The sequence below is a fragment of the Ochotona curzoniae genome, unplaced genomic scaffold (assembly GCF_017591425.1).
Source record: "Ochotona curzoniae isolate NIBS_2020 unplaced genomic scaffold, NIBS_Ocur_1.0 contig_2754, whole genome shotgun sequence".
Lineage (NCBI taxonomy): Eukaryota > Metazoa > Chordata > Mammalia > Lagomorpha > Ochotonidae > Ochotona > Ochotona curzoniae.
Window position 1 is genome coordinate 26,029,278 of NW_024465582.1, and position 12,900 is coordinate 26,042,177.

At 42.2% G+C, this 12,900-nt stretch overlaps 1 protein-coding gene across 1 annotated transcript in view; it reads right to left on the reverse strand.

The window, feature by feature from the left end:
* ANKRD55 (ankyrin repeat domain 55) overlaps positions 1 to 12,900 on the reverse strand; it is a 167,068-nt gene that overhangs the window by 68,839 nt on the left and 85,329 nt on the right. Inside the window, exon 4 of the mRNA XM_040977549.1 lies at positions 2,277 to 2,399. Within this exon, the coding sequence (XP_040833483.1) occupies positions 2,277 to 2,399 (123 nt within the window). The remainder of the gene's footprint in view (positions 1 to 2,276; positions 2,400 to 12,900) is intronic.

Genomic DNA, 12,900 nt, shown 5'->3' on the forward strand with positions numbered 1-12,900 from the left:
GTACAAGGTGAGGATTTAGCCACTAGGTTACCATGCCGGGCCCAAATCTTACGGTTTTAAGCACATGAACATTGGTACATTCTTACTTATACTGAAGTATGTTTTTCTTATTTGAGTGATTTTTAAAAGATATTAATATTAAACTTTGGTGTCTGAGTATTTATTGGTAGAATATGGAAACACAATTTATGTTTGTGCGTTGATCTTACATCCTGTGACCTTGGTGAACACATTTGATTGGTCAGTTGTAGGAGTGTTTGGGTAGATTTCTGATGATTTTTCTATGAAGATAATCAAGTTTTTCAAAAAGGGAATAGTTTTCCTTTTTCATTTTCCATATTTCTATGCAACGTTTGCTTTTAATTTCCTCCCGTGTTGCGATGCCTCTTTGCACGGATATTGCGCTATACTCTGAGTGATGAGAATGGACATTTATGCTTTGTTCCTGGCCTCAAGGGCAGATGACTTTGGTCTTTTATTCTTAAGTAAAATATTTAGCTTTGTCATATTGCGCAAGTTCCTCTCTACTTCTTTTTTTCTCTATGACTTTTTTTATGAATGTACTTTATATTTTGTCATGGTTTTTTTTTGTACCAATTGATATAAATATGATTTTTCTTATTTTTTTTAAAAAAGAAAGATTTTTTCCATCCACTAGCTTACTCCTCAAATGGCTGCAATGGTTGGGGCCGAGGAGGCAAGCCAAAGCCAGGAGCCAGTAACTCGATCTGGGGCTTTCCCATGAGTGCCAAGGGCCCAAATATGTGGACAATCTTATGTTGCTTTAGCTGGGAGTTGGATAGGAAGTGGAACAGCCTGGACTCAAACTGGTGTTGATATGGAATGTTGCCATGGCAGGGGTAGTTTAATTCTCTGTGCCACAAAATTGGCTCCAATTTTTCTTTTGGTTAATTTGGTAGATTACATTGACTTTCAAATACTGAGCTAGACTTACATTCTTAGAACAAATCTTACTTGGTTATGATGTATAATTCTTTTTTATATATTACTTAATTCTACTTGTTAATATTTTGTAAACAAGTTTTATATTTATATTTTTGAGGACTACTTTTCTGTAGGGTTTTTCTTGTCTGTTGTTGGCTTGTTTTGGTGATGCTTTATTTATTTGATAGGAAAAGGGAGAGAGAGAGTGAGAGAGGAATAGACAGATCTTTCAGGCACTGGTTCCCTCCCCACATGACTATAATGGCTGGAGTTGGGCTGTTTTGACTGTCCAACAAAAATAAATCTTTTTAAAAAGATTTATTTATTTTTATTGGAAATGTAGATTTACAGAGAGGAGAGACAGAAGGATCCTCCATCTACTGGTTTACTCCTCAAGTGGCCACAACGGCTGGAGCTGAGTCAATCCAGAGCCAAGAGCTAGGAGCTTCCTCTGGGTCTTTCATGTGGAGGCAGGGTACCAAGGCATTGGGCCATCCTCTACTGCCCTCCCAGGGCACAAGCAGCGAACTGGATAGTAAGTGGAGCAGCCAGGACATGAATCAGTGCCTGTATAGGATGCTTGAGCTTGGAGGTGGAGAATTAGCCAGTTTAGCCATTGTGCCAGGCCCATTTATTAGATTTTGTCTCAAAAACCTTGCCATCTAGGCTATTCCTTCCCTGCTTCTTTGGTTAGAGACTGTTGGCTTCTGCTCTCTGTCTGTGCCTGTGGGTGCTGCTTTGTAGGCACTTTTTTAGCTCCATCTCTGGGACAGATGTCACAAAAATTAAGCTCAGGAAACTTATCACCAGGCTATTCATTTGGTCTCAGGATCCTAGTCAACTTCTTATTTTCTTTCCACTTTCCCAGAAACTTTTTATTTTGTACGTAATTCCAGGGTTTTTAATTGCATTTCACAGAAAGAATGGAAGTGGGTTGGGAAGGGAAGATTTTATTCCATCTTCCCAGAATTAGAATTCTTGTTTTATGGAACAGTTATATTTTCCCAGAATCCACTGGTACCAAAAGTATTTGCTCATTCCATAACTCTGTTTCAATCACTTGGCATGTCTATTTTAGTCATTCTTCCAAATATATTGGAAACAAACTCAAATCAACTTCATTCTAAGAGGTGATGGAAGCCTTGTGTTCAACATGCTTGCTTAAAGACACACAGGTGATCTGCCCAAAGCCATGAGTAGGCAGTTCCGTGTCCTTCCAGGATCAAAAGGATTAGGTAGATGTACCTTGATTGACATGGCTTTTGTCTGAAAGCCATCTCTAGAAGACAAGTGCAGAGCCTTCCTGACTCAACAGTGTGTTTGTCTCTTACCTTCACTGTCACAGCATTCCAGGATGGAAGGGTCTTCCCGAATCACTGCTGTCAGAGCATTGACATCCCCGTGGGATGCTGCCTGATACACCATGGACAGGTCCACTTCCTCTGATGAGTCACCTGCAGTGAACAAAGAGACACTGAGCACGGGGAACAAAGTTCATGTGAACAATAATACAATCCATACAGGTGACTCATTCAAACCCTTCCAGGGAATCCAGGCAGATGGCTGAGTCACCCCAGTTATGTGCACTCTCACCACTTCTGAAGATAGTTGGGCCACCGTGGGCCATTCACAATACCACTGTGCATTAGATGAGAGCATGAAGGATTAGATTTGGCTTTCTGCTTCCCTTCCAGGAATTTGGTAGGTTTGACATCAGTAAGGTCAGAGATGCAAGGGAAGCCCTCATCTTAGTTTTGATTCCACCTTTCTTCTCAAAATATTTATTGATTTTCAATTTACTTGAAAGAGCAAGGGGGAAGGAAAGAGGAAGGGAGAGAGAGACTGATGTTTTCCATCTGCTGGTTAACTCCCCAAATGTCCACAACAGCGGGGCTGAGCCAGGCTCCATCCAGAAGTCTAGAACGCATTCTGGGTCTCCCACTACTTGAGATGTCATATGCTACTTCTCTAGGTACATATCAGCAGGAAGCTGGACTTGCAAACAGTCAGAACTCAAAGTCAGCACGTCAACCTGTAGCTGTCCCTGGCAGCACCCTAACCGCTAAGCCAAGGGCGTCTCTTGTCTTTACTTTTGATCTGAAACGTGATACTTTCCCTTTCAGGGACCTGCTTAACCCATCTTTGAAAGCAGCATTGTTTACACACTTATCACATTTGCCTTCCCCACTCCAGCCCGACCCTCACTGACTCCACTGCAGGCTTCCTTGTCCTGTCACTTGTTCACAGGTGGGCACTGCAGGAAGTGGGAGTGGGGTAAGGGTAATGGAGAGGTGGATGTGTTTCCCTTTCTCCCCTCTGCTCTCCTCTGATCTAGCAGCACTGCTTCTCTCCCACAGGAGGTCTCCTACAGTCAGCTTCTCCTGGACTCCCCGGACACTGGCCCCTCTTACTGTCCTTCACCTACAAGGCACAAGGTGATGGTGGCCCACCAACACATGTTCATGGTGCTCTTACTCCCCTTCGTTGAATCCTGCTTCTTATCTGTGAGTGATTCCTTCATGAAAACCTCACTGGGGTTTCACAAGTGGAGTTTAATTTTCAGGACAAACAGATCTGTAGAAAGGCCCTCTGAATTCCATAGCAGTCTGTAGCATACCTTTGTATATGATTCAACCAAGCACCAGTACTGCCAAAGGGGACAAAAGACCCGTGCTCAAGTGACGCTAGCAGAGCACAGCAGAGGATGGGAGGTAAATCCTGCTTGTGCAGAGACTTCCTGGTGAGACCTCTGTAAATCTCTGTAAATCTCTAATCCCCACCTTACGCAAAAACCAATGTGTAAGCAAGGTTTCTTAAAACTTTATTTTTCCTGCCAAGATGGACAATGTGCCAGAGATACTGCTCAGTTCTAACGAAAGTTTAGTCGGCTGTGGTCTGAACCAATCAGCTTGGTCTCTCCGTCCCAGGATTTCTACACTGCCATTAATGACTTTGAACCAGGTAACTCAATGCAGGAGGAATTTCTTATTGAAAACGAGTTACTTCTGTATAGCAGTAGACTGTTGTAACGTGAATGGCTGATCCCTGATTTGCAACATGGTCATTTTTCATTTGTGATGAATGATCTTATTGGCACACTTGCCTGGGGCTAGAATTGCATATTGAGGGGTTTCAAAGGCAAACACCACTTCTGTGTTTGGTGTATGGAATTTGGAGCAAGATGAGTAGGACATGGGTACTGCTGGTATTGGATTTTGGTCATCACCTTCTCTGGGATTACGTTTCTTTGTCTTTTCATGGAAATGATGATGATAATGCAACAACCACCTGTCTCAAGTTTGTTGTGAGGAAAAATTGTTATCACATTTTCCTGGCCACAGGGAGGGAGTTCAGAGATGTGACACAAGGAGAGTAGGTGAGAGGCAATGCCACGTCGACTGGGATTGTTGGGAACAACGCCCACAAGCCCGAGAGTGGAGGCATCTTGTGGGTGGAGAGTCTGCCTAAGAAAGGTGAATACCATTCAAGCAGAAGAAACAGAACTAGGTCAAGACAAGGAAATAGTAGCAATTCAGATCTGGTAATATGACTTGACTCTTAAATCAAGCTGTTCCTTAATACATTCTTTCTTTGCTAAGTCAGTGTGCTTAGATTTTGTATATTTGTTGATTTTGGTTTCTTCTTTAATTGCCAAATGAGTTCTAACTGACAAAGTGCTTTAGTGGTGGCACATAAGAATGTACCAATCATACAGTCAGCTCTACCAGAATTAACAGTGGTTTGATGAACTAGTAGAGACTCTGGCCACATTACTGATAGTCCTGTCAGGACCCACGACATGTGGATTAAACAGAGTTGTAGTGTCTGGAATGGCCACTATGGGGTATGCATGGACTCAATTCATGTTACAAAAAAACAGTTGAAGGCAATTGATGTTCAAACTGGAGATGATTCTAGGGCATCTTGATAGGAACCTGTACATGTTTGAAGAACTTTTTTCTAATTTACCTTCTTGATTATGTTTATCCTGGAGTATTTGATTTTCTGATGCCACAATAATTAAGATTGCATCCCAAGCCTGGCACAATGGCTCAGTGACTAAATCCTCACCTTACACATTCTAGGATCCCATGTGGGCACTAGTTTGCATCCTGGCTGCTCCACTTTACATCCATTTCCCTGATAATGGCCTGGAAAAGCAGAAGATAGTGGCCCAAAGCCTTAGGACTGAAAGAAGCGCCTGGATTCTGGCTTCAGATTGGTTCAGCTCTGGCTGTTGCAGCTACTTGGGGAGTGAATCAGCAGCCAGAAGACTTTCTGTTTCTCCTCCTCTCTGTAAATATGCCTTTCTGATAAAAATAAATCAATCTTTTTTTAAAAATTAAGATTGTTTAAGGTTTTTATGCAAAAGTTATGTGTGATTGATCTGTGATCCTTCAAGAGCTGGCAATGGCAAGGATGACAGAAATGTAAGTATTTTAATTAGTTAAGAGCTTTACGAAATTGTTCTGGGTCTTCTTAAGAGGTAATAAGCTTCTTGTCACTAAGGACCATTAGCCATGGCTTGATGCCCATGGAGGAGACTTTTATTTGCAGGAATTCAGCTAGAGTCAGGCTCAGGGCGTGAGTGGCAGGACAGACCATGTGGCAGAACAGAATGTTCTTCCCAGTTCCTTCTAGTCCTGAGACATGATATAAACTGCTGAGTGGCAAAATTATATACAAACAGTCCATCTAAAGGGTGGTGAATACAAATAATAGGCCTAAACTTGGACATTGTACAAAGATTTATAAAAGAAGAGGGGACATGTATGAATAACAGGTTCAACGAATGACTGATGGGTCCATGGAATCGAAACCAGGACAGGGCATATCTTTCTATTGAAGGTCACAAACCCACTTAAAATATCCAAGAGAACTACATGGACAAAAAGCACAGCAATGCTTCCCAGTGATCTATCTCCTATCAGTTCAACATTTATTTTTGTTTCTATACACCGGGGAAAATAGCATGCTTTGAATGGTAGTTACATCTCTAACCGTGCAAGAGTTAACTAGGTAAATTTCTCTACAAATGCATGAAGGGAAATTTCATAGAGAACAATCCAAAGCATAAAAAATGAAAGTGATGAGAAGAAATCAGAAGAAAAAAGCATGCAAAGATATGTAGATTATATTTTATAAAATATTACTTGTCTGTATTTAGAAACATGACAGATATGAAAGACTGGAAGAATGTGCATCAAAAAGCCAATAGATCATCTCTTAGATTTTCTTCAGATCTTTCTGTATTGTCCGTAATGAATGTATAGTCTTTTCTCATGAAAGTAAACTAACCTTTTTTCTTAATTGATGATAGATGAGTGGTTTATAAGATTTAAACTCGTATGAGTCTACAAAAAGGATACACAGGGGCTAGCATACCTATAACCAAGAAAACCAAAGCCTGGTGTCTGATGGTGTCCTAAAAAAGAAAAATGCCATATTTTGAAAATGCTGGTCTTACTCTATAACATTTTAAGATAAAAAAAAAAAACACTAACTTTTAGGAAACAAATTGAGTGGCTAGATGTTCTTGAAATCTTCTCTTTGCTGCCGTGTTTTTTCTTGACTTCTGGATGCATCATACATTTTCTACCTCCTCCCTGAGTCTGGGCATTCTGCAGGAATTTCAGTGTGTGACAAGCCAGGAGAAATATTTCAGGTTCAAGGCCCTTCCTCAGAGTAGCGCAGATTTTGCACAAGTATAAGCCTTTCTCCCAGAGCGTCACATGGTAATTTGACCTATGGTGTCATGGTGGCATTTTGGGAACTCCCCTGACAGCATCAGGTATTGGACACATTTTGCCCAAATTGGGTAACTATCACCTTGGTGATTTCCCTGAGTCCCTTATGTGGTAGGACAGGCCAGTGTGAGAGCAGACAGAGTACTGCTGTTTCAGAGTATGGATCAGGCTGTTTTAGAGGGAGGCTGATTGTGGTTTATTCTATTCTGAGGATCACTGGAGACTGAATCCATCCAATAGTCATCAACCAAATTTGGATTAATTTGGGGGCAACTACAGAATAGTGATCATCTTTCTTAGTGTTAGAGCTATTCATCCATGCTGTGACCAGCATCTACAGCAGGTTAATAAAATTGTGGGCACAAAGGCAGTGGAATGTGTCTCCACGACAGATACAATCTGTGGGGAATACAATGCCTATCTTACACTGGAGGGATCCATGGGCATTATGGATGGACAAGGCAAGAATCCCATGAACAACAGTATGCCCTCTCTCTTCTTGCAGGAATACCCCGCATGCTTCAAAACAGAGAGACTGTCTCTTTGGGATTACCCAGAACCACCCGCACATAAAGTGCTAAAGCTTAACCACCTTTGAGAAGGGTGCTAGGTCACCCCTGTATCCTGATGGCTCCATGTGACAATATTGCCACCCACTGGTGGTTACGAGTTTCTGTGGGTACTGACCTGGCCTAGAGCCAAATTGGTGCTAGTTCCACTGGGTAGAGTTACCAGTCAGTCTGAAACTCCCTGGCCATACTGGAACAAATTGAAGGTCATTGATAACAGCTGGATGGCTTTGAAACAAAACTGATCACATGTGACTCTTATCTGAGATATCACGTGACACTCTGCATACATCCAGGGAGGCAACAGAAAAAAGGTGGAAGCCAACCTTGTGCATTGCAGTCCTGGTGCTCTGTATATCCACCTTTCCAATAAAAATAAATAAATCTTTAAAAAAATTATAAAAACAGATAGGCAGAAAAAAAAATAGGGATAGGTGCTTGAAGTAGTAGTAAAGTTGCCATTCAAAGTTTCTGGATTCCATTCCACAGTGTCTGGGTTTGGGTGTTGGCTCTGTTTCCTATTCCAGCTTCCAGGTAATAGGCACCCAGGGAGGTACCAACTAGTTGGGTCCCTGCCACCCACATTGGAGATCCTGAGAATTCTGCTGGCTTTGACTTGGCCTAACCCTTACTGTTTTGGAAGCTTGGGAAATGAAAAATTCTTTCTCTCTCTCTTTCTCAAGTAAAATAAAAACAAATAAATATGTTATTAAAGAAGAAAAATGGCATACTTCTGTTGACATACTAGTGTGTTGCATAGACTTTACATAGCTGGGTGGATTTGCATTCTACTCCACCTCTGTTCTGGAACCTTCTTCCCTCCACACCCCTGGATAACATAATTCAGCAGGCAGAAACTGGAAGCCTAAAGGATACAGCTGTGTCAGAGGGGTCATTGTCAGCCTTGGCTGTTTCTATTTCCCCTGCTGAATCTGAACTGTCTCCTGTCTTCTGGTCTTGCATCCAAATTGAACCTGGCTGAAAAAGGAGCTGTTATCCAACCAGAAGACAAGAAGAAGAAAAGACAATTAAGAAAGGAGGTGAAAGTGCCTACAGCTACAAGGCCAGAGGCTAAGCAGAAATGGGAAGAAGTCATAAGGAGAACAGAGGCCTCAGGGATTGGGGCAATGGCCTCTGCCAAGTGCTAAAGCACTAAAGCATGGAAGACTGAAGACTATGCATTGGTCAGGACCAGGCATTGGTCAGGACCAGGGTAGTGATGCTAACCTCTACTCTCCCATACCATGAGCCTTCTATGCTTTGGAATACATAAAAGCTAAAGAAAATGGCTAAAGTTCTCTGAAATCTTGTTGAATTTGGCTCATACAAAAATCATTAATTTGCTCACTGATTAAGCACATTTCTCCTTTTCTCCCTCTCTCTCTCTCTCCTAGCTCTTGTCCAAGAAGCTCCCTTCTGTAGTAAGGGTCAAGCATGATCTTAAGAGCAGGCAACAGTTAGCCTAGCAGAGTCTAACACCCACAGTGGAGGCAGGCCTACCTGCCAGAGATGGGTCAACAACTTGTTGTCAGCCACTTGTTGGATCATAGAGGTGTGTGTGTTCCTGAGGAATGGCTAGAGCAGTCAGGATGGCACTGTCTCTTCTGGTCTGAGAGATCTATAAACACTGCAGCAAAGTCACAGCCTCTAATGGACAGTTCTTATCATAGTGTTAGAGTTAAACATGTGAGATACACTTCTATGTTTTATATCTACTTTTGGTTTGGCTTTTTTTTTTCCACTTCATATCACATCACAAATATTTGCCTATCATAAAATAAGTTTTGAATAGTATGGGTCTGGATCTATGGCATAGCCATATCCCATACAGATGCTGGTTGAAGCCCCAGTTGCCTCACTTCTGATCCAGGTCTCTGCTAATGTACCTGGGAAAAAACCAGTGGAGGATGGCCCTAGTGCTTGGACTGCTACAACCTTGTGGGAGGCCTAAAAGCTTCCTCAGGCTCCTGGCTTCAGATGGACCCAGTTCTGGCTGTTGCAACCATTTGGGGAGTGAATAAATCTTATAGCTGTGAAATATTGCATAAAATAGCATTGACTGGACTCAGCACCATGATTCTAATCATTCTCTTATTGGACTTTTAAATATTGTCTTTTTTTCAATTACATAAATTCTGTTGCAATTATGTTATTGCACTCTCTAGTCTTTTTGTACATCTTGTAAAAATGACATTATTATAACAGAATAAACAATATAAAGAAAAATGACATTAATTATTTGAAAGACACAGTGACATTGTAGTTGGGGTGTACAGAAAGGAAGAAAGGAAGGGGGGAGAGAATCTTGCATTTACTGCTTCACTTCTCAAATGGCTACAACAGGCAGGTCCGAGGCAGGCCGAAGCCAGGAGCCAGGAAATCCACCTTGGTTTCCTATGTAGGTGGCAGGGACCAAAGGACTGGGGCTGTCTTCTGCTGCTTTCCCAGAAACAATAGCAAGACGGGCTGAAAGCAAAGCAAATGAAACTGAAAACGACATGGTGACCCATACCACAATGCCAGTCTGTTCTTGCCCATCTTTGATCGTTTCCTTCAGACACACTCCCAGAGGCAGAGGTAGGACTCAGAGCATTGGACGCTTTGTCAAATTGCCCTTGGCAGGGTTGGGGTAGCAGAGCTCATTTCACTTGCTCTTAGTGACACTGGGCAGCATCGTTTTTAAAAAAATTAACACTGACGTGAAAGGAGAGAGGATCATAAATAATGTCAGCCTATTCATTTATTGATCCTACAAGAGAAAGTTTCTCATGTTTATGGCCATTTTATGAATTGCCTATTGGCAATCTTTCTAATTACTTCAAGGTATTTGCCATCAATTGATTGGAAGGAGGTTTATAACCAGTAAAGACACCCATCCCTCATCTGTTTTATCTGCTGCCTCTACCTGTCCCTCCCTGTTCCACTTAACTTCTCATTTTGGCTTTGCTGGTCTTTGGAATACACACGTTCAGAATTTATATTGCCAAAGACTAAGAACTGCCTGTTAAAATTGATTTCCTTTCTTTTATGATTAAAAAATGTATCCTTGTGGAAATTCATCTACTGGTTAACTTAGTAGGACATTTTAATTTTTATTTTTTTATTTATTCTCATTATCATTTTATGATACAGTTCCAAAGGCCATGGGATTTCCCTCAACCCCTCCCCAAGTCTCCTTCCCACCTCACTGAATTTCCTTATATTATTATTGTAGCATAGTTTTTCATAAACAGTCATATGTCCATCATTGCGAGCATGGATAACGGCAGAGAGTCCAGCATCCTATTGCCAAGATACAGTTAAAAGTTTCATTGGGAGTTCATCTTTAGTCTGGAAGTAGAGATGCTTACTGCATCGTATCCTCACATCTGGATGTTAGTCTCCATTACACAGTAACTATACCTCCCGTTAAATGAAAAGCCACAATACAAAATCAATAGCAGGAAGAAAAAAATAGAAATTTACAATGCCATGAAGTTAAATAACATGCCACTGAATGACTAATGTGTCACTAAAGAAATGAAAAAGAAAATCAAGAACTTTCTTGAAAAAAATGATGCTACTCTATGATCTATGAGTCAGTGAAGAATTTAATGCAGGAAAAAAAACTGTTTTGAAGAAAAGTAGGACATTTTAAACTTTAGTTTTATATGTTACAATTAATTTCTTCTAAATCATTAATTATGGGAGTTGTCATGCAACCTTAGCATTTACTGAATTATTGCTGAAACATTACAGGGCTCCTCCCCCAGGCTGTCCCCAGAGCTGTCACTTGGCGAGCAAGGACCCCCCCAGCACAGCCCTGTGTACAATGATGTCTGCATGAAGCTGAGGAAACAGCTGATCCTCACCTCTGTCACCTTCCAGAGGTGGTGAGTGCACAGGTAAGCTCTGTGCCATGTTATGCTTCTTGCAGAGTTTTGAACCCTAAAGCTTTTGGCAGCCCATTTGAAGAAAGAAAAGCCTTAAAAACCACCCTTGAGTCAAGGAGCAGTGCCAGGAGCTCAAGTCACCATAAGTGTACCCACTGTCAGGGCATTGCCCAGGACGTCTTTAGCACGGTGACACTGTGAAATCAGCCCATGCTTCCACAGGCTTGCCCTGCCCTGTCTGTAAATCACCTCACTTCACTCTCACTTTTCGAGGTGGGAAAGACTACAAGTATTCCCATTTGAGGAATGAGAACACTGAGGCATCGGACAGGAAAGTGACTGGCCTGAAGTTGTACAGGTTATGTAAGTGGTGCTGAATTCCTCGGCTCGGGCTGCAGGCTATGAAGTCCCACATCCCACCTCCTGAGCCCCAGGCACTGCAGCCTATAACTGGCTGGTTCCAACCAGGGCAAAGTGCGCGGTGCAGGTGGGTGAACCTATGCCCTTTATCTGGTGCTGGGCAGACGCTGGGCATTTCCACATTCCATCTTGTCTTACAGCAGTGTGGAGCCCACCTGAGCCCTGTTACATGAGCTGCATGGCTCCGGGGCCTGTCTGGCAGTCACTGCTGTGCCAGACTTTATACTCACTGGAGCAAAAATAAACTTTCCACATTAACCAAAAAATTGGAAGCACAACTGTGAAGAGCTGCTCGCACACCAGGGAGGGAATTAGAGCCAGTGTTAATAGCAGAGAAGTTCTGAAGCAGGAGTCTGTGGATGCTTTCCAAATTGTAAGAGAAATGGCAGATGACCAATGCTTCTCTTTCATAAGAAGGGAAAAAGTGATATTTTTCTAATTTATTTTCTACGGTTAGCCTAAACCAGTAAAGCTGCACACACTTGTGTGTACACACACACACACACACACACACACACACACACACACACACACACAAGCTGTTAAAAACCAATGCAATGTATGAATTCTGAATTCTAAGTTTTAAACTGAGCTCTAATGGATCAAATTCAGTTGGGTATTAAAAGAATGACACATCATGGCCAACTACAGTTTATTGTAGAGTATAAAAATGCCTTGATTTGGGGCTGGCTAGGTTAGGCTGCCACCTGTAACACTGGTTTAAGTTTGGTTGCTCCACTTCTTTGAAGATATTTGTTTTATTTTTATTGGAAAATCAGATATACAGAGAGGAGGAGAAACAGAGAGGAAGATCTTCCGTCTGTTGATTCACTTCCCAAGCAGCTGCAATGGCCAGAACTGAGCTGATCTGAAGCCAGGAGCCTGGAGCCTCTTTCAAGTCTCCCGCGCAGGTGCAGGGTTCCAAGGCTTGACTGCTTTCCCAGGCCACATGCAGGGAGCTGGAAAGGAAGTGGAGCCACCAGGATTAGAGTTGGCGCCCATATGGGAACCCTGGCATGTGCAAGGCTACCACGCTGGGCCCCAGTTGCTCCACTTCGGATCCAGCCTCCTGTTAATATACCTGGGAAAGCAGAGGAAGAGGCTCTATCGCTTGGACCACTGACCAGTGTGGGAGATCTAGACGGAGTACTCGGATGCTGTCTTCAAACTGGTCCAACCCTGGATGTTGTGACCATTTTGGGGAATGAACCAGCAGAAGGCATCAATTTCTTTCTCTCTCTCCTTGGCTTTCAGTATTGAAAAGACACCTTGATTTAAGAACATCCATTGATAAAATACATCACAAAATAGAAGAATGGGAAAGTATATTATTTTATGAGCAAAGGC